The 22,618-nt window shown below is 36.6% G+C and overlaps 1 protein-coding gene across 1 annotated transcript in view; it reads right to left on the bottom strand.

The window, feature by feature from the left end:
- The window catches only part of NBAS (neuroblastoma amplified sequence), a gene marked incomplete at both ends in the record, with an annotated part of 125,169 nt that overhangs the window by 29,433 nt on the left and 73,118 nt on the right, over positions 1-22,618 (bottom strand). The window contains 7 exons of the mRNA XM_010286700.1: positions 5,912-6,049; positions 6,588-6,664; positions 11,906-12,029; positions 12,283-12,396; positions 12,986-13,153; positions 20,120-20,221; positions 22,386-22,543. Of these exons, the coding sequence (XP_010285002.1) occupies positions 5,912-6,049; positions 6,588-6,664; positions 11,906-12,029; positions 12,283-12,396; positions 12,986-13,153; positions 20,120-20,221; positions 22,386-22,543 (881 nt within the window). The remainder of the gene's footprint in view (positions 1-5,911; positions 6,050-6,587; positions 6,665-11,905; positions 12,030-12,282; positions 12,397-12,985; positions 13,154-20,119; positions 20,222-22,385; positions 22,544-22,618) is intronic.

The raw sequence follows: 22,618 nt of genomic DNA, 5'->3' as shown, positions 1-22,618 counted from the left end.
CTCCCTTGCATGAAAAGCCACAAATCTCTCTCCAGAGGAACACAGGCAAGCTAGACCTCGAACCTCTGCTGAAGGAATGGCTGAAGACCTTCTTTTCTAAAAGGTATTTCTGAACAACTGGCTCAGGAACAACACTCACTCTGCTTTCAGAAGTAGTATTTAACAGAATAGCTTATATAACCCCTGAGAAATAAAAATAAACAACACTGTAACCATCTCTGTTTCTTAAGCACAATTTATCTTGAAGAAATAAAACCAGGGGAAAAAAACCCCAAACCATCAACTATCTAACAATAGCTCTTTTCTGAGCCACCTAAATATTATTTGGTCCCAACTAAGAATGGCAATGCTTTGTCATGTTGTGTGCTTAACAAAGAAATATGAGGATCTGTGAAACACTGCCTTATCTATATCAAACACACCTCAACCAACAGAACAGAGCTGACACAATCTGACTGCAATGTCACTCATTGCTGGATTACTATTTCAGGGATCATACTGGAACATGTTCAAAAACATCCACAATGACTACTAATTCAGAAGAGCTTACCTGAGGTTTAAGCCTTCGAACACAGTAGTGTTTAGTGAGCTGTCAATTTTTATTAGCTTAGATATTCATTCATTTAAAAAATGTGTGGTTTTTTGTTGAGACATCACTGAGGAATAAATGAAATAATGAGGCAAGCTCACAAAATCTGATAGGCCAAAGAGGAAATTAAAAGTACCTGGAAAGTGCCTTATAAAGACCAGTAAAGCTGATAGCAAAAAGTTCTGAAAAGTCACTCAAAATCAGGAAGCCAGCTAGAGAAGTGGTGAAAAGCAGGCTTTTCACTTGGTGAAGAGGTGTGAAAGGGGCACTCATGGGTAAGTCCACAACAGAAGAAATCAGTGAGATCTTTGTGTCAGCCCTCACTACTGAAGATCTGGGGGAGAGAGCTCAGAAGAGCTAGATGAGTTAGAAGAAAACATCTGGGAAGTGTCAGGACAATTAGGTAAGTTATGTGCTTGCACACCACCATGACCAGATGGTGTTCATCCCTCAGTTCGCAACAAACACTAATGTGAAATTATGTTAAATGACAGGCTAAGGTGCATCAATGTACATTATAAAAAAACACTGTGCCAGGGTACAAGTCCCATCTAAAAAAAAAAAAAAAAAAAAAAAAAATCTATCTCAAGGGGATCTTCGTAGGGATCACAGATCAACGAGTCTGATTTCCACCCCTAGTAATATGGCAAACTCTGTAACAAAGAATAAAACCACTGAGCACATGCATTCATTAACAGAGGTTGGTGGGAAAGAAAAAGCATGGCCTCTGTAAAGGGAAATCCACTTTGTCAGCTTGCTGGAGGGCTATGAGGGTGTCAATGAGCACATGGACAAAGGGAATCCTGTGGCAAAATATATACAGATCTTCCAAAATTCTTTGACAAGTTTCCCCACGGAAGTCCAGTCAAGAAACTTAAGCTGCCAAGGGGTTGGAAGAAAGGTCCTTTTATGAACCAAAACCTGGTGAAGGAGAGCCGAAAGCTTAATGATCACTTTTCAGATAGGGGAGAGCCAGCAGCAAGTCCTCTAGGGGCAGGTTCTGAGATCACTTTTATTCAGAATCTCTCATCAATGTCCTGAAGAAGGGATAAACAATAAATATTTAAGTTTTCTGATGATACTAAGCTCTCTGAATTATTCAAATGTTATGCTACATATCAAGACTACAGTGTTTGGCCTAATTGAATATTTTTGAAAAAAGAAAAGAAAAAAAAAGAAGAAAACTCCCAAGAAGTTCTTAGTCTGCCAGTTAATGTCACATTCACAATGCCTTCCCCCACTGCCCTCCCACTCCCTGGTTTTCCTCTGTCACAGACTCCACACACATGCAGGAAGGAGGAAGGTCAACAGGAGGGAGAATAGTGCAGCACAGATTCGAGAAGTTACACTCTCATCTCTACCGATTTTCCTTTTGGAACCACAGATATGCACTGGACTTAGAAACCAAAGCATATACCAAAACAGATAGAATTCTCCTCCTCCACACCAAGTATTAAGGAGTATCTGAACATGTACAAGCAAACAGTCTGGTACATAAAAAGGTAAATGCTAGGCATAAACAGCAGCACGGAAGGAAGTGGAGCAACCTAAAGACCAGCAAAGACACTTGAACTTGATGCAGAACATATGACAGAAAATTCAAACTGTGAAGCAAAGGGAAGAAATTACACTGCCAAAGAAAATTGCTAGTTTTCAGCATCATTAGCCAAGCAGAAAGAAGGGCTAAAGAGGAGCCGGGACTCAAAATAGTAATAAAAGTAAAGGACATGTTTTAAGTCCATCATAAGCCAACAATGAAGAGCACTACCATGTTACCATCTACAACAGACAGTGCTAGTCATTGAGTTTATGGATAAAAAGTTGAATGTTGAGACAGAATGAAAAAAGACTCTGATACAGTTTGTCAGTACTGCAGCAGTGTTAATAGATTCCAGTAAAACGTCATGTACACAAATCCAACTGGAGATTAAAAATATATACATTATTTCTAGTGAGTTAGGTTCATAATTTAGGAATGTGACAGGATATTATTACTGAACACAAACCAACATGCAACAATTTAATGAGCATTTGATTTCGAATGAGAGATTACCTCATGTGCATAGATTTAACTTCTAGCTGCACTACAGTGCCATGAAATAAGGTTAAAACCATTAGACCTCATACAGCATGGGTAATGCATCTGGGTAGCCCATAAGATCTACCTCTCTCCTTCTTCTTGTATACAGCCTTCTTATACTGTATTTACTTCCAGTTCAAATTAAGTCTTTATATCCAACATCGTACATTCAGGATATTACCTAAAGCTGTAGCATAAGGACCATGTCTGGGAGTTCTGCTTCTCTGCCTTAATACAGTTGTATTTATAATTAAGGTCAACCTTATACAAATAAGCAACAGAATTGCCTTGGGAGCCACATCAAGTCTGCAGAATGAGCTCCCGTAAGATCAACACAAACTTCTAAATATTCAGTCCCAAGTTCAAAGCACTCTTCTTTTGACCTTGCTTTCATGAATGCAAAAAAAGATAAACACATACCCACATGTAACCATTTAAAAACTATTCCACATGCTGGTTTCCCCCTCAGGGAAAGGAGAGGAGAGAAAGTAAGACACACATGACATATTTGTCACAGCTGCTTAATGCACTTAAAGCATCCAGAGGCCATTGCAGTGAGGGCAGTAGAGAGAGCCTAAATACAGTCCTGCAAAGGAAGATGTGACCAGACAGAAACAGTGGTGGAACAATGACAGGAATAAAGAGAAACAGCACTACTGTTTCCCAACAAACTACTTTGTAGACAGTGAATTTATGTGAGGTGAAAGCAGACCTAATTCTGCCTCTTACAGAGAGGCTGGACAGAGGCTTCCCCAGGCAGCAAGCCACAGAAAAAGGAAGGAGGTTAAGCAGCTAGCAAGTCTTAAAAGTCTGTCTTAACTAGTGGAAGAGGAACTCTCCCCCACTACTCCCAACTACCTTTTTAATACACCTGTCATTTTAATTCTGACAACATTTCTCCCATTATGCCAGAGGTACTCAGGTACTGTTTTGAAAGATTTATACAATGTTATTTTAAAGTAAACAAAGGAAGTGTAGACTTCTCCATGCTTCTATAGAGCTTCTTATCACTTCAGCTAGAGTTTTCAGACAGGCTACTTCATTTATCGGACTACAGAAATCACACCTACTGTGACTCAGATGCTGTTGAACAGAAATATATGCTCTATGAGCTTGAGGATCCACCTTCTGAGCATGTGGCTGAAGTGCCAGATTTAGATCTTTATTGAATATGTAAAGGTTTAGAACAAGGGGGAAAAAAAAGGATTGGTTATGCACCTTCACCCACAAAAATACATTGTTATCTTCTAAGAATAATGCATAGCTTTGAACTATACAGTTAAAGGATCTAGGGACGTATTTCTGTTTTGAGAAACAGTCAGAAGATAAAGATGATGCAAGACACCAGTAGCATGAGCTGGAAGAAAATCTACTATGGAATGACATCTACAACTGAATTTATCATCTTCATAAAAGTTTGTACCATAAAAGTTTAAGATCAATTTTTTTCCCCTCACAGAGCTCTTAGGAAACAAAAAAATAAAAACCATGGCTAGATCTATTCCAATGGATAGCAGCTGCTATGGCACTGAGGAAAGCAACTTGCAAGCGGAGCCATTCTTTACCACCAGCATCTAAGATGTACATTTAAACAAATGGCTGCTTTGCAGTGGGAACTGGGCATTTAAGTCCGGGGTTTGGTTTGGGGTTTTTTTTGTTTGGTTGGTTTGGAGGGGGAAGAGTACTTATTTTGCTCAAAAGCATCTGTTTCTATTTCTCCTTTTCTATTTCAGTAACATGCCCTTGGAATTAGTAACAACTAATGTATTCTCCTGTGCTGTTTTCTTACTGGTCATTCAGGCTTCTTTTTTTTTTTTTTTTCTTTTTCTTGGTTTGCTATTCACTCAGGATCTTCTCATACAGTTGGTTTAAAAAGCTACTGTTTAAGAGTGGTACTTAAACGTAGCACACAAAGCACATACTCTTTTTAGCAAACAACTTAGAATCCACTGCTTATCACAGTCACATACAGTATTTTACCAAGATGGAACAAAAGATTTAGCCAAAGATCATATCATTAAGAGATAAACTACATGGTGCCATTGATAAGACTTTGCTTATTAAATGGCAACTGGAGTAGAAATAGTTCAATGTTTAACATCTCTGTCCTCATCCTTATGACTTACTCTTTCAAAAGGCTTCACAGCTCTTTCTATAAAATAAGACTGTTTAAAAAAGCTAAATTAAAAAGATATCTTTTTTTCCATCAAAGGTGTCTTGCATCAGGTGGACCTACGTTCAAAGAAAACTATTTAACAAACATGAATGAATTCTTCACAACCAACATATTTTGCAAGGCCCACAAGTTTTCCTTTAGCTTCTAAACAGAAGATAGCAGAATGCAAATCTCAGCAGAAACATGAAAGGCTGCCTAATTGCAAAACTGGGCTAGTATCAAAACAGGCTTTCCTCTGTAAATTAGGAGTCATTCTGAACATGGAAAAAAACCTCCTCTCATGCCACAGTGGTGATTTAGTGATCTCTCTTTCCAGAAAACTTGTGACCAGAAGTGTTCTTTTAGCTGTAATGCAAAGCTAGGCTGAAAACCAAACAGTCCAGAGAGCTTCTGTACAGGAGGAAAGAACTTATGTAAGCCTGGAAAGGCTCTCGTGGAGTGGCAAAGAAGAGTTTTTACTCAGGTGTCTTAGCAGAAATGATAACTGGTGCCTTACTAAACTTCTGCATGTCACCTCTTTGATTTCATTTGGAATTTACCATGTAGCTGCTTTAATCACAGGCAATGAATAAGAAGCAAAGCTGTGCCATTTCAAAGAGAGACACTTGTCAAAGGAAATCAACAAATTCATCAACGAATGAGGATGAGATTTCAAAACACCATATGTAAACTGAAATACAAAACAATGCAACTCATGGAAGGCTATGGAATGGCACCGTTCCTGTTGAAATGGACACTTCATTCTTCTGAGGAAGTACTACATTCTATCAGTATCGCAAGATGACAGCACAGACTATGCTCATTACTGTTACAAGCTACTTTGAAGACTGACAATGCTATTACCTACAAATGACACTTGATACTGTGCTTCAAAAACTCTTCCATAAATTGTGAAGTACTTGTCTGTTTACAGCACTGTAGAAGAATAATTATGTGTAACTTAACAGGCTGCTCACAGTGTAAGTCAGATCAGCTCCTTAACAGTCTTAACTCACGTACTGCCTTTTTAGAATAGCTTTAATGCTGAACATTAATGAATATGGTTTTAAAAAGAAAGAGTACTAACCCTGTAGAGAGGGTGGCATTTGTCCTTGAAACATGGCGCCAAACGAGCATAGATCTGCAGGCTATAGTAATAACTTGCCAGCTGGAGAGATAACGCAGAATGTAATTGCTTTTCAAAGCATTTGTTGGCATCTACCACCTAGGAGAAAGAAAGCATTAATTTAGATGAAAGAATTAGCAAGCATACAACATTAAGTGCACAAACTTTTTAGAAAGCTACTTGCTGTGATTTAGAAATAGCTCTGACTATGTTTTTCTGGCACAGAAGTCGGTCAGTAACCTACACACACAAAGGTAATTCTACATTATGTTTTTCCCCCTTGCACAAACACCTAACCAAAATGATTTTCCAACTGCAGTTTTGCTGCTTCTATACCACTATGTTATTACCCATATTTCTAAGCTACATTAGAACTGTCTGTCAAGTGGCTCAACTACTATTTTAAGTAAGAAAATGTGTCTTTTCACCAGTGCTATGGTCATAAGTCAGTCTAATGGCATTTGTTCACAGTCCCCTTTAAATACACAAGCACAATCTATAAAAATGTGTATTTAAAAGGAATTCAAAGACTTAAATTTTAAAACCCTAAGGAAATTACATTTTCTTATGGAATATTGAAATGCTATGAATAGTCTTTCCTGGCAAAAGCATACAAACAAAATCACTATCAACATACCTGCGGCAGTGCAAGTAGATAGGCAAGAGATAAGGCCATATCATTTGGTAAAGCATCACTTGCCAGTTGTAGAAGAACTGCAACATATAGGGAGCAGAAATAAAGCTTTGATTACTGACCCATCTAGCCTTGACAGTTAGCAAATGAAGTGTTTTCAGTGTAACCGTATTTTATTAAACACTAGCTTGAAGCACTCTATACGTAGTTAAAGACTTATCAGTGCAATCCAGAAACAGATAATATGTAATTAAACTGCAGCACAGCTTTACCTTGACTTCCAGGCAAAGCATTTGATGCATCAACCAAACAAGAATGAGACTATGCAGTAACAGATGCTAAAGAAAGCCTTTAAATATCACCTGTACTGACTTAGGACAAGTAAATATTTTGCTTGTAAAATCAAGGCAGCAATGTAATGTTGTAAGCTCTCAAAGATACCAACCAGAGGAATGGTACAAAATGTCTAATTCACTTATCACTGAACACAACAAACCATATTAAAAACTTCTGTCTTAATTAAAAAAAAAAAAAAAAAAACACACAACCCTGCAAGTGTTATATGAATTTTAAATAACATCAGTGAAACACAAAAAACAGGTCCTGCCACATATTGCAAACAGAAATATCAACACAATGACACAGTTGAAATTTATGCATTGAAGAATAATTATTCTGATTATAAAAAGATATGCTTCTGGTAAAACCAACACAAAAATTACCTGTTTTTTCTACATTACAGATACCATGCTTGGTTTTTTTATTTAAAAAACCCACTATATTTTACATTATGCAAATAGGAGAACCAATACACAAACACAATGTGAGCACCCAAGTTTTGTTAATTGGTAACAGGCTCTCTCCTTCATGCAGTTATCTCCTTCTGTACTTAAGTCAAGCAGCACTGCGGTTGCAATGGAAGTTCCAACAAACAATTACAGAACAATGATTCTTGTGATACATTTAATATTCAGTTTTGGGGGTAAAGAATATAAACTATTAGTTCCAGGGACAAATTCAAATATCTTATGAAACCTGGAACAAAAATTGCACAAAGAATTGTAAATATACCAGGAAAATAACATGGTTTCCTTTTTTTATGATTATTATTATTATTGCTATTATTATTATTCCAATCAGTAGAAGCCATCTTCCAGCAACTTAGCTCTTTGTTTATTTTAAGGAAGTCCCAAATAACTATATTCACACATTACACAAAGTGCCCTTGAGGGCATGCTGGCAAGAAACCTCATTACTTTACACACACAGCCCCCCAGTGATTTCTTTATTCCAAAGAATGCTTTATAAAAGGCTTGAATGACCAATTACAATTTTCAAATTATCATTAATTTGCCATCAGTCTGAAGTGGATTTACATGCTGGCCCTCAGCCAGATACAAAACCCAAATTTCTGTGACAAGTCATCACGGAGGCTGTCTACATGGCAATACATCGCAGTTACTGCAAATACAAGCATGTCCAACAGCACCTATACTCTATGCTTCAAAAAGCTTTTACCAATAGTTTCTAGCTGCTGACAACTGTTTCTGCTACATTCAAAATAATCTGTATGCTTTCCAAGCAGAGATAATAGGACTCTAGAAATAGTCAAGATTTTAATATTAGCTATTAATTTGAAAAATTGGCATTTCCTACTCTGAGAACAAGCGAAGTTACTTTATGTACTCTTACAACCACCTCTAGTTGAACACAAAAAAAGGGAAGAAAGGAAAAAATAATTTGGGTTCAGCTCTCTTCTCCCTTTCTCTGGAAAATTAATGATTGCAAAGCCTCGGGAATACATAATAAATTGGGGGTTCTCTTCCAACGTAACATCCCCAACATGACAACTGCCACATTAGCAAAAATTTATCTGCACCCTTCAGACAGCAATCATGACAAAGAACACAGCACCAATACAAGGTCAGAAAACAATATGATTTTATTCATACTCTTGCATGAAGCTCAACACAAAGGCATCCCAGTTGCCAGAATGTATTTAAGAAGACCTGTCTCCATTGTCATCTCTTCTGAGAAAAAAAATCCCCCATACTGATTCAATTAATATAAATTTTCTGTGTGCTTGTGTGCAGTTACGTGTTCATGTATCCATATACAGATGCCTACTTTACATATACACAGGCACATACATACACAAAGACCAATTTCATAGAGTTTTCTGTCTCCTCATGAAACTCTACAGGAATTCTCTACGTCTAACAGGGCTGAGTCCAAATCACAGGCTACCGACATTAGCAAGATGCCATTCCATCCTCTCATACACCTTCACAAAATTACAGGAACTTAGTATCGTTTCAGACCACTGCTGAACTTGAAACTTGCCAAAGGGATTAAATGTTACAGAGCTGGCAAACCAGAGAGGACAGGCAGTGACAAGCAAAGAGCTAATGCTGCTGTCCCACAAGCAGAATTTCCTTAGGAAAACACACAAAAAAACCTGATTTTATGAATAATTTTTATTTCCTGTGCAGGTCTTGTCTTTACGCTACAAGCCTCTTCAAAAGACAAATAAGGGAAGAAAATGGTTTATTTGTGAAAAATGGAATTTATCAATACCTAGGAAGTTTCAATTCTTTCTTGATGTTTTTTCCCTCTGAAAAAAATTCTTCAAGTGTTGCAATTCTTCATAAAGCATGTGTTAAAATCTCACCAAACTTAAAAATATATATTGTAGTTAAACAGCTGTATCTGTAAGCAATAACGAAATCATGGAAAACATTAAGCTATTCTTTGTTCTAAAACTCCTGACGATGAATAGGTATGACTGACTTTCTTGAGTTTACTTCCAGTGCAGTTCCTAATCTGGTTACAACGAAATGCAGACATCAGTTCTATGTAGTAATTTCCCATTCAGATCTCACCTTCCCATCAAATTCCTAAGGGCCACGGAGAAAGACAACAACAATTAAAGAGAGATGCACACCACCACCTTAGTCACACTAAGTCTGGATGCACTGTAAGGGCACAACTGAGGAAAGAGTGCTTTACTGGGCCCAAAGTGATGGGTGTTACCACTCCACTTGAAAATGCTCAGTCTACCACCTACACCCAGAGGGAAAGGAGAAGGAAGGTCAAAGTCCAAGGCTTGTGACCTTACCTAATCCACCAAAGAAGCAGGAAATGTTATCCTGAGTTTTACTATGCATGTTGCCTCTGGGAAAAGTGTTTAGCCATTCCCTCATACACAGAGTATGACACTACTATAATAACAGAAACAGAGATGGATGCATACTTCAACATCTCCTAAGATGTGTTAAGTGCAACTAAGGTTTCTTGGCTCAACTGCATCTTCTTCTAGGTTTGTCAATCTTTCTAAAGAAGCTGAAACCTGCTGCTGTAGCTGTCCTAGAAGACAGCTAGAAGAAACAAATAGGATACAAACTTGTCAGCAAAATTAAATTGTCTGCTATGTTTGCTAGTTACTAGTATAGTAGCTAATAACTTTTATTAGCACTCAAGTTTCGTATGGCAAAATTCCCCCAGAACCTGAGAGAAAGCCTGAAAATATGGGAAAACCACAGAATAATAAATGAGGTTTATATCTGTGTGATTTTTTGGTGGTGTGCAGTGTCAAACTCCACAATCCTGAAAGTGTTAAGTCATCATAAGTACTTTCATAGGAAATGATAAAGGAAAGCGTTAAGAAAGGGGAGAAGGTGGGATCCAAAACTGTTAATCCAGGGCTAAATGCATTACAGTTAAGCAAATTGCCAATCCGGTCATTTACAGAAAGCTACGCTACACTTGTGCATACTTAAAATGAACGCTACTGACTACCAAAAGGTGTCATACAGGACAGCATAGGACCACTGAGTACAGCATAAATACAGTTCAGTTTTCCAGAGGAAAACACAGGACTCTCAGTTCCATAGCACAGCTGGAGGGACTCATAAGTGAAATTCAGACTGACTATAGAACAGGAGTGGTGGAAGAAAACAGAAGTATTAAAATGGTGGAAACCGTAACCTACACACTTAAGAATAGGAGGGTAGAGCTCAATATCTGAATCTGGAACGTCAAATTTCTTCTCTTATTCAAGAAAAAGTCCCTCAAACTGAAACTTTCATATGAAAGGAAGCTGCTGAATTGTAAACAACCTGTTCCAATTACTGAAGCTGGAGTAGGAACTATTACCAAAGATTTGCCAACTAACATCATTTGCCTTAAGAAAGCAATGAATACTTTTTAATCCTTGCCTCCCTCTCCTTTAAGACACAGGCATCAGAGCTAGAAGCCTACAGGCTTTCAGCATGCAAGAAAAGAGATCATAAGCACACATTTAAAACTATTTTTGCACTAGGAGAGCATGAAAGGAACAAAACATGAGTACATCCTCATTTATACAAGCTGTTGCTGACCTTTTCTAATTCAAAATGTTAGTATATTACAACTCTGCAGGTTATCTACAGAAATATCACACATCTCAAACTAGCTACTGAATCATATACCAGTTAAGAGAAATATGCTGGTTTTCACTAAACAGTTGAAATAAAATTGTGTGGCTATGAAGAAAGTCTTGTGTGAAACTTTTTTCATATTGCAAGTGATTTAATATACTAATTTTTCATGGCAGAACTTACCACAGAGTGAAATATAATACAGATACCTTCCTTCAAAAGACAGTTAACGGCACGTAAATATTTAAATAGTTCATTTCTTAAACCAGCAGGAGAAAGACAAAAGGAAATACAAAAAAATCACAGGCGGTTTTGTGTTTTTCTTAAAAAATTGAAACGGTGTCAGTCAGCACATTGAGTATAAATTATAAAATATAGAAATTCCAGAATACGACAGAAAGTTCTAATGATTCCAGAAACTGCAGTTGAGCATTAATTAGCAAATAAAATACTGTAATGACCCTGCAATACTGAAAGTTGTATAAACAAAGGCACAGAACCTGAACAAATGAATACATGGGCATATATACAAACAACATTAACAGTGGGCTGCACATTTCCATTTAAATATCTGTACATGGTAGTATTCAGGAACTCTTCAACAATTTTTCCCCCTTTCACGTTTGTATGTTTGTCAGCCCTCAAATATCAGTTTCTGCTTGTTTGAAGCCAACCTTCAGATTTCTAGTCTTTACAGAGCGACTCCTAAAAATACCACTTCTCTTGAAATTGCTGCAGGTACTTTATCAAGACTACTTACCACCATAAGATGCTGAACCAGATGGCAATTCATATAAAATACCCAGGCAGTACTTTAGATCATTGTGTGCAATTCTCCACACTTAACCTCACCCATTGACTCTCCTATATTTAATACATGAGTGAATATACACATACACATACCTTCTGTAGTTGGAAGTAGGTCTTTTCCTTCGCTCTTTGTTTCTGTGAGTTTCTCTGTTCTCAGTAACACTTCTGCAAAGCTTTCCAAAGAATTGTTCTGGTATGTGCCATAGCTGATTTCAGACTAGAAGTAAAATAAGATAACTTACACATGCGTGCTATACCCTGCAGTTATATTTAGCTCACTTGCATCAGATGCAATTATCTACCTTAGTTCCTGCATTTGCTTTCCTTTCTGTTTAATGCTGGAACTTTTCCTACTATTGCACAAAATTTCAAATCCTTGCAAGTCACACAAATAATCCAAAATCTATATTGTTAATTAATTATATGATCTCCATAAAATAAGACTTCTGAATTTTGTAACAGAAACTTACTTCTGCAATGTATGGATCAGCAATTAGAGACTCATAGAATGGATGACAGCCTTGCTTTTCCACAGTGGCATTTTCTCCAGGTCCACTTTTTAATACATCTCCAAATTCTTGGCCCTGGGAAAAATAAGTATAGTTGAGGCTAGTCATAAAAAAAGATTATTAAAAAGTCTGTAATTGCTATTCAGAAGGGAAGCAACTGTAAATGAAAATATCACGGAATTTAGTGGGGAGAAAGATAGGATTCATTTTATATAAACCAATGCTGAATGAGGACCAGTATTCTTTAAAAAAAAAAAATCATGCTTAAAAGTAGTATCAGAGAAACTAGTATCATAAACATTAAAGAAAATCCACGGAAGTAGAGAAAGTAGAAAACAAAAACTGAAAAGGAACAGCTTTGACAGTATTTAGAGAGTGAACTCTCACTGCGCTTTCTTCCCCAAAGTTCTGAAGTTCTCCCAAATTTCAACTATGCCTTCTCACGCTGTGCTAAAAAACCAGGAGAAAACAGATTAGAAAACAAAAGGAAACTGCTTTAGACCCCTCTTCTCACTGGGATTTGCTTGCAAACAGTCCCTTGATGTCTCTAGTTCATTTATCAATTTGAGGTCTTCAATAACAGAAACCTATAAGGGAGCCCAGCTTTTACACTAATGTATCTGTGAATGTGTAAACTTCTGCAGACACATCAGCAATCCCTTACATGTAACGGTCGAAGATAAGTTAATGATCTCTTCCACCACTGTCCATCACTGACAGCATGCAGCATGGCTTTTGTAGTCATAGTTGTGTTAGACAACACCTTCATGGTTTTTGATGTCGTCCAGTACAACAAATCAGCAGACTGGCTAGAGGAGGCGTTGGTTTCATCCTGTGAGCATATCCAACACACAACGGCAAGTGTTAGACTCACTAGCTCAGGCTAGTGACCTAAAGCCAAATGCATTTAGACATCAGACACACTATCTTAATAACATATTTTAATGATCATTAATTTATGCAACAGCTGTTGTTAATAACAACAAAAGACAAGTGAAAAGCGATTTAGAAGTTTCATTCTGAAGTGAGTAGCGTCATCAGTAGAACATTTTGCCCCTTATTCAACTACAATCTCTTCTTTCTACAGACACCAGCTGTTTTTAATTCCAAAGTTTATAATGGTAATGTTCTACATAATTGTTGAATGTTTCTGTTAAAACAACGATCTCTCTACAAATAAGGAGATTGATCATTCAAAAATTCATCTTCAATAATTCAAGAAAACTGATAGCAAAGACAATCTTGTATTTGTACAGAGCTAGCATTAATTAAGTTGTATTCTCAGTAGGGGAAATGGTGAAGACATGTAAACATTCACCTCCACACCAAGTAAAAAAGTATCACAGAGATTTGAAATTCTGCAGTTGGCACTTACAGGGTACTGAATATAGCAAACTTAAAAGACTGCAAAAAAGAATCGAGACCCCAGCCTAATCTCAATCCCAAACTGTTTCCACAATACATGCACGTATACGTCTGCACGTTACCCTGCAAAACATCTTCACTCAGTCTCAGTAAACTCACATGTAAGTCAATTCTTAAAAGCAAAAGACATGTCACATGAATTGAGGTTTCTGCACCAGCTTTTCCTCATGAAAACATTTAAATAATACCCAGAACTCCACATTGTGATCTGTGCTATTCCAGTCCTTAAAGGTTTGTGTTAATTGCATGCTTTACAAAGCTGACACATTAGACTTAGATATGTAGTTAGCATGCTGATGTAAACACGCTGTCTTCAGCAACAGAAAATATGTTTTCCTCCATACAGCAAACTTCAACAGTTTTAAATCCAATGTTTCTCCCTAACAAGTCTGTTATTAATTTCCCCATACACTGCAGTGTATTGAAATAGAAAAATTCTACCTGTGTAACTGAAAGTGAGGTCGTAGTTTGCAACTTACTAACTCGTGACAAAAATTCAGACATCGGAGTGAAAGGATGCCAAGTTATGCTCACGTGAATTATGTTCCACTTGAATTATGTGTATACTTGAATTAAGTGAATTATGAACTATGTTGAGAAGGTCAACAAAGCTGGTGAGGGGGCTGGAGCACAAGTCTTATGAGGAGCGGCTGAGGGAACTGGGGTTGTTCAGTCTGGAGAAGAGGAGGCTGAGGGGAGACCTCACTGCTCTCTACAGCTACGTAAGAGGGAGTTGTGGTGAGGTGGGTGTTCGTCTCTTCTCCCAAGTAACCAGCGACAGGATGAGAGGAAACGGCCTCAAGTTGCACCAGGGGAGGCTTAGACTAGGTATTGGGAAAAATTTCTTTCCTGAGAGAGTGGTCAAGCATTGGAACAGGCTGCCCAGGGAGGTGGTGGAGTTACCATCACTGGAAGTGTTCAAAAAACGTGTGGACATGGCACTTCAGGGCATGGTTTAGGGGGCATAGTGGTGTTGGGTTGATGGTTGGACTTGATGATCTTAAAGGTCTTTTCCAACCTTAGTGATTCTGTGATAACTTCAGTAACAGAACATGTCAGCTTCAGTAAGGCAGAATTTCACTGCAGAACTTCTTCTTAGTATCTTTTCCTGTAATAAAGTAAATCACTGCCTCAACTTGTCCACTGAAATAGCAGGTCTATCTTAAGTCCTTCTTTCCATTAAGGCTTCAGTATTTTTTTTCCAAACTTTTCTGAAATTATATTCTGCATTTCACAGATGACCACTAATGAACTGACTGGCTAAATTAGAAATTTCAGCTTTTACTTCATCAAATGAAGAAAGAACATGACAAATACAACAAGTCAGAATTTTTACTCCTCTGAAAAGTAAAAAGCAACAGAAAATCCTAGGTCTGGTGGCTTGGTGGGGTGGGGGAGAATTTCTTGTTTATGTGTTTTTTAAATAAACCACTCTTGGCACTTAGTACAAAAGCTAAATTTAAATGTTACATACAGAATACTCATTTCTCTCTCTGCCTCCGTTTTCAAGCAGATGCTGCAGGACACCTAACTGATTCTTCATGGGGAATAAATAAAACAAAACCAAAACAACACAGAGACAGAAAAAAAAATCCCTCTCCCAAATTCTCAACTGCGTTTGAGCAAAACACATTTTTAAAAATAAACTTCCTTCAGTAGTGTGAAAAATTATGGGCTAATTTGTATGCTGGTATGTATGCTTCTATAGCTCTACTGCTATCAGATAAACTCTATTGATTTTTTCTAAAAAGAATTTCAACTCTTACAAGTAATTACAGTCTTTTCTGCACAAATAAAAAGTCTGTTTTCCGAAAAGCCATTCCTCTGTGTATGTGGAACAGTAACGCTTTCAGGCTATAATTTTTTGCTATCCTGAATCAATCTCTCATAAAATAAATGATTTCTTAAAGATTGTTGGAGGTCTCATTGGAGGTTTTGAGGGGTGTTTGGGAGAGATTACTTTCTTATATTATTTCCTCCTGATATCCTTTATAAAAGTAAGCACTTCTTAGTAAAAACAAAGTAATAATAACAACAACTCATTAATCCTAAATTAGAAGAACAAAAATTTGTATGGCTCTAAATCAATGTAAAAAAGTCAGCCAACAAATTCTGAATTATCAAGATACCCTAAAATAACAGCTAAAATATTTATATATATACATACATATACTTATACATACACTTATATATAATGCAAAGACAAATAACAAAGGTAACTATTTTTCAAATAAGCCACAGACAAGACAGTAATAAATTAGAACACCTCCAACATGGATTTTTTTTTTCTCTCTAATGACAATTAGTCAAGGTAAAAGGATCAAAACATGCAAAAACCATACACTATATACACTTTATGCATTAAGAGTCATTAAGTATTAAGATGATGAAGGAAAAAGTGAGGTGAAACAAATTCTGTTCATAAGACAGAACATCAACTATTAGCTTTCCTTTCTCTTTTGCACCTTTTTGGTATTCCCATCAGAAAACAGGAATTTAAAATTGTGTCTTTTACGTAACTGTTCACATTTATGTTTTGTGCCTTGGAAGGTTTTGTTTGGGTTTGTTTTTGGTTTTCTTTTCTTTCTGTACTGTATGTTACTGCTAATGAACCAGTCTAATTGAATACTCCAGTCCCGCAAAGATAAACCAGACCCTAGACGACAGACTACGGAAAAGATTCAGCTGAAGAGGACAATACTAAAATTCAGGTGTCACTGGATGTCTAAGGTCTTATTAGGGCTATAATGTCACTGCACCTGAAAAAGTAACCTAGCTAAGCATATACAATGCATTTGATTTTATGGCTTAAGCATAGGCTTTGATGACTGAGATACACAGCAGTAACTAAGATACCTGCTTAACACCTGCAGATCTGACAAGAGGACCTAGACTTTTGGCGGTCAGTAGCGAAAGGACAGGAGGATAACTTAAGGCATCTCAAATTGTTGACATCTATGATGAAGTAACTGAATCAAGCACCTAATGGCTGCTTAACTGCCTTATTCTCTATGCACCATTGACTAGATCTCCACTGACTACAACAGGAGTTTAAATAGTACACATATAGAGTTCCACACTGAGATTTTTCTCCTCTCTGCAAAAAGAGTTCAGTGACATTGTACATGAACATGATTCCTTTAGGAATTACAGCTGCCTCTTCCTATAAGAAGATTTCTTATTTAATTACTACAGAATTAAAACCAGTACATTTACGAAACCACAAAACACAGCTCCAGTTATTCACAAATAAAAAATAAAATTAAAAAAAAAAAAGAAGAAATCACAACTGTTTGAAACAGCAGTTGGAGCATTATTTTTGCCCAAAGGCTCCAGGTGGAAGAGTTACCAGTGCATGCTACATAAATACAACATTCCCTAATAATTTCTAACCAGCAGTGATAAAAATGCATGACATGCCAATTTAATGTACACAAATGTTTTAAAAGATCCCATCTTTTCCCAGATCTAGTGCTCGGGAAAAATGCAAAAGCAAAGATGCTGCTAATGCTTTGCTAATTGGAAATTTTCTTTTTGTTAAGCAACATGCAAGAAAATAATTCCTAAAATTTGAAGATACTCTCCTCTACAAATTATGTCTGCTCTCCTATCAGAGAGTTTGTTTTCAAGGAAACTTGAAACTGCAAACTCTCTTGTGCTGATGTGCCACTTTACAATAATTAAGTTTTCACATTCAGATATGTAAAAGATAATGATTTTATTTTTAACAGACATAATGCATGTTTTAAATATTACACAGATTTAACATAAAGTCAGAGCTCATTTACAAGGCAGTTGATGGTTATTGTTTCTAACATTTATACACAACACTGCATCTTGTGACTAAGCATTATATTTTAATCTAATAAAGTTAGAAATAATACTCTGAAATGCTTTTCATGAATCAAGACCTTAATTTTCTCATATGACAATGAGAAAAAAGGGTGGGGACTGGGGAAACATAACGTTTTGCTTAAAAATAATCTATGTTGGAATCATTGTAGCTTACAGAGGATAATTTCTCCAATGGATCCCATGAGTTCAATCAACAGTGACAAGCTGGCACTAAGGTAATGAAGTACATTCGTGTGCAAATGCAGTTAGCTCCTACAGATTAATTACATGCATCTTTATCATAGCAATCAGGAATTTCCTTCAGAGCAAGAACCACCAAAAACTTGGAGAAAAGTTATACTGAATTCAGTATGACAGCAATGTTAAATAATACGTTTCTGTGCAATCTGTGAAGATAAGTAGCCAGCTGATATCAAGAATTCTACAAGTTTCATGGGGAAAAAAGTTTCAGAGGAAAAACTACAACAACAAAAATTAAATTCCTTTAGACATTTCTAGGGAGAAGTTCAACAAGAGAAAGTATGACCAGCTGGTGATGTAGGTTTGTACAATGGAATAAAAGGGTAGTGGCAACTAATGATTCAGTACTAGGTAAAGGTAAGAAGAGGTAGAAAAAGGTCACTAAAGCTTTGAAAGGTAAAAATGATATACTTATAGATATGTATTTTTAATGCAACAGAGAAAGTGATGACCAAACATACGTATGCTAGAAGAAGCGTACTCAAGGCAAGACAAGGAAAATTACATTCAAAGCACCAATTTTAAAAGGTATCAATAAGTGAGAAAAGAATAACGTTTGTCAATTTCTTGAGAAAAGGATGCTATATAAGTTAATCTGGACAAAAGTGAAAAAGAAAGGGGAAAAAAAAATCTTATTGCTTGTTTTTTCTTTGAAGAAAATGAAATTTTGTTCAAGACAATGAAGGTGAAGCATGAGGAATTAGCTGAAGTAGAACTATGGGAACTGCACTTATGGGATTCAGTTAAGTCAGAGAAACTGAATTATTGAATATATTGCTTTCCTAAGATTTCAAATGTCTGTAACAAAGGAAGGGTTATACAGTGACTAAATTCTTGGCTATGTTTCCTCCTGTGTCGTTGCAAGAAATGAAAGAAGCTATAAATCCCTATTAAGTCAACAGGGAGAGAACAAAAAGTCAGAATTAGCAAATATACAGAACTCATTTCAAAGTGTAACAATCTGAAATATGACATGCCAAGAAGCTGTATTAAAACAGAAAAAACCTCAATGCAGCAACATACAAACTTGTCCAGTCAACTGTCTCCCTACTTCCAATTTTAAACGGACAACCAACCACAACTAAGGGGGCAAAAAAATGAAAGATATATCGGGAGAAAATAAGAGTGGATAATTTTCTGAATGTAAATTCCCCAGCATAATGAAAATTGCTTGAGATATCAAAACTGAATTGATAATGAAGTTACTTAGTGAGTTTACTCAACTCTGATAAACCCTTGAATAAGTTTCTGAATCATTTCTATGCATGTGTAATTTTTCTGTCACAACATACAGTCAATAGTACTACAGCATATGAAAGGTGACACATGACAAATTTCTTACATACATTAAAATATTGTAAACACAATGTATCCACACCCACATCAGAAGGTTCCAAAATTTTAACATCTCCTTAAATAATCTTCCTCTCAGAGACATGCCAGTGCACAGACCTGTTCTTCATATCAATGACTAGCAGATAAACTGCTTAGCTTTCCTTCTCTGAATACTGTTTTCAGTGCTATTTTACTTTCCTGCTCATTTATTTTCTATATATGCAAATACGTAGATCATAGAATCAGACATATGTTTACATATGCTTGTATGTATACAAAACATACATGTGTGCCTATACATATATTAAAAACATACACAAAATATAGACATATACATAGAAGTTGCCTGTTCCGATAACGTGAAGGAGAGGTGTGGTTTCTTAAGCTACATGGTATAAAATATACCAAAGGCAAATACTAGCGTGTTCACAGAATCATAGAATCTTTGAATTGGAAGGGACCATCATTGCAGGACCAACCCCCCTGCAATGAGCAGGTACATCTTCAACTGGCTCAGAGCCCCATCCAACCTGGCCTGGAATGTTTCCAGGGATGGGGCATCTACCGCCTCTCTGGGCAACCTGTGCCACTGTTTCACCATCCTCATTATTAAAAACTTCTTCCTTTTATCTAGTCTAAATCTACCCTCTTTTAGTTTAAAACCATTACCCTGTGTCCTATCGCAACAGGCGCTGCTAAAATCTCTGTCCCCGTCTTTCTATATAAGGGACCTTATAAGTCCCCTTTAAGTTCTGAAAGGCTACAATAACAGACTAAGTATAAATACATAAGCAAAACCTTGAACTTAAAACAACTTAAGAACAGAAATGATAAGTGTATTTAACATTGTGCATTTATATAGTAAACAGGTAGATGTTAAAACTCAAATTCAACTCAAATTCAGAAGAAAATCAATAGTATTTAAAAACTCTTTAAAGCTTACCTCTGTATCCTTACTGATCAATGAAGAAGGTCCTGAGATATTTATATTCTCACCACCTCCTTCTGAAGGAAGGAACTGGTAATTCACAGCCTGATAAAGAATCTATAAACACAAAATAAATATAATCTCTTACTAATCAAATAATCAAATTTAAGAATTATGACTGATGAAATTTTGATGGAACCCAAGAAATTCTGATGTAAAAGTTTCCATGATAGAAAAACAAGGGTGCAGGGGAAAACAGGGAGAAGAACACATATAGGTATCTTTGGCATCCTCTCATAGTCCCTAGACAAAATGACCTTCCCCTGCACAAAAAAAAAAAACCTGTGCAATATTTTGCATGCAATGTAATAATGTTTTTTGTTTGGGGTTTTTTATTATATGCACCCTGCTGTACTACATAGGCTAAAGAACTGCCATGAAAACCATCCATTATCTGGACCGTGCCTCTGTGGCGTTGCCCAACGCCACAGAGGCAAGTGTTACACAAGATAATAATTTTGTGAGCAAAATTTCCACAGACCGCAGAACTGACAGAGGTCCACAAAAGACACATATATCAAGTGGTCAGCATGACCTTCTAATAAAGATTTTTGCATATATTTATCTACCTACACACAGAGACTGAGTGCTTAGATGAAACATGTAGGACCATTAATGAACAGAACTGAAAAGCTTATGTTTAGTTTATGGAGAATGTCATTGCAGAAGAAACTGATTAAACATGATTTGACAGAACTCATGACTCGCATTTGGGTTCCTGGGGCAAATACCAAATTAGTCATCACTGCTCTTTTGCTACAAATGATATTGCACTAACAAAGAAACCTTAGCAACAAATTCAGTCTCAAGTTTTGTGAACGGAGAAGACAGAGAATTGTTTTCCTTGGAGAAGTGGGATGCAAGAGGATAATAAAACAGTGGCTGAGCGGCTGCACTGCACTACAACTAACAGGACATGAAGCCTTTAGAAGGAACAAGACAGTGGTATAGAGGCAGCGAATTGACAGAAAGGCTAACAAACTCCAGCTTATACAGTCCCAAAACTTTGTTTGACTTCAGTTTCTAACTCCAGGTATAAGCACATAAGCAGGAAAACAAGTTTTTAGTCCTATACTGTACAGGTATCGATTCAGCAAAGGTTCCACTTGCACTTAAACTCATAATTGTACATACCTCTCAAATTTGAGTGCTCTCCTGATGAAAAAAATAGTAAATAGCTTGCAGAAGATAGACTGTATTTCAAAATCTTTGTAGCATTTTATTGTGATGTTATCCTGCTACTGAAGCAGCACAGACTGCCTTCATATGTTGCCTGTATTTCTCATACACACAGCTATACAAGCATTTTATAAGGAAAAAGGCTACGCACTTGCAGCTGCCTTAATTAGACTGCATATGTGCTGTAGCTATTGCTCCCTTCTCCCCCATTCTTCAGACACAGAATGCAAGCCTTCTAAGATATTTTTATTACACAAAGATAAATCTATGAACATTGTGAACTCTTAGACAACTAAGATAAATATGAACTCTTAAACAAGTAATGGTATGGTACGCCAAGCCACAATTACACTGAACAGAAATTAACGTTTTGACAACCTAAATTGCTGCACTACAGTTTCAAATAAAATTTTTTCAAAAGGTTTGCTATGTCATCTTGCCATAACTTGTATTTAAATGCCACAATTACGTGTTCTCACATATATAATATGATCAGCTGAACACCTAAGAACTGATTCTATTAAGAAGTCAGTCACTGCAGAGTCAATAAAAATGGCTCAGACATAAAGCCTGTTGTAGTTGTTAAAACCATTACATGGTAGAAATCAGTGAGAAAATAACGTCGTTGTATGAAAGCATAAAAATGTTAAAAATAAACACTTAATAGATATTTAGGCAGGCATCTAATGAAGTTGCATTACAATGTGTAAACAGGTGACAGAACCTGGAAAACATCGAAAAAAGTTGTTTAACTGCATTTGCAAATAAAATGTTTAAATTGGGCAATAAATAAAGAAATTAAAAGTACTGAAGATCGAGAATACAATTGCACTCCTACTTGAGAAGCCAACTCATCATATAAAAATGCTTATAAAGAGACCTCATTTATTGAAATACAACAGTGAAAGTAGAAAAATACAGTAGAAAAAATAAAAACTTTTTGTGGGGTGAAACTTAAAGGAACAAACTTAAAAATGAGCACAAGTCTCCTTTACTTTGGTAAGCACTGAACTTGCATGAAAGAAGTTTCAGAAACACCTACCTGGGTTTGCAACGAACTGCTCACCGCCAGCAATGCCTCTATGGCACTTGGGGGACAGTGTGTCAGAGCAAAAGCCATGAGTTCCTGACGCATAGCCAAATCATGGTAGCCTTCTGATTGCCCAAGCTGACTGCACACTTCCCAGCTTTTAGAATAACCTACAAGGGAACACAAAACATACTTCTGAGGTTGCTAAGCTTCACAAATGGTTAGGAACATGCTGCATAGTTCTT

This window comes from Phaethon lepturus, unplaced genomic scaffold (assembly GCF_000687285.1).
Source record: "Phaethon lepturus isolate BGI_N335 unplaced genomic scaffold, ASM68728v1 scaffold555, whole genome shotgun sequence".
In the NCBI taxonomy this organism is placed as follows: domain Eukaryota; kingdom Metazoa; phylum Chordata; class Aves; order Phaethontiformes; family Phaethontidae; genus Phaethon; species Phaethon lepturus.
Note: the sequence above shows the minus strand (reverse complement) of the source record. Positions and strands in the feature narration are given on the sequence as shown.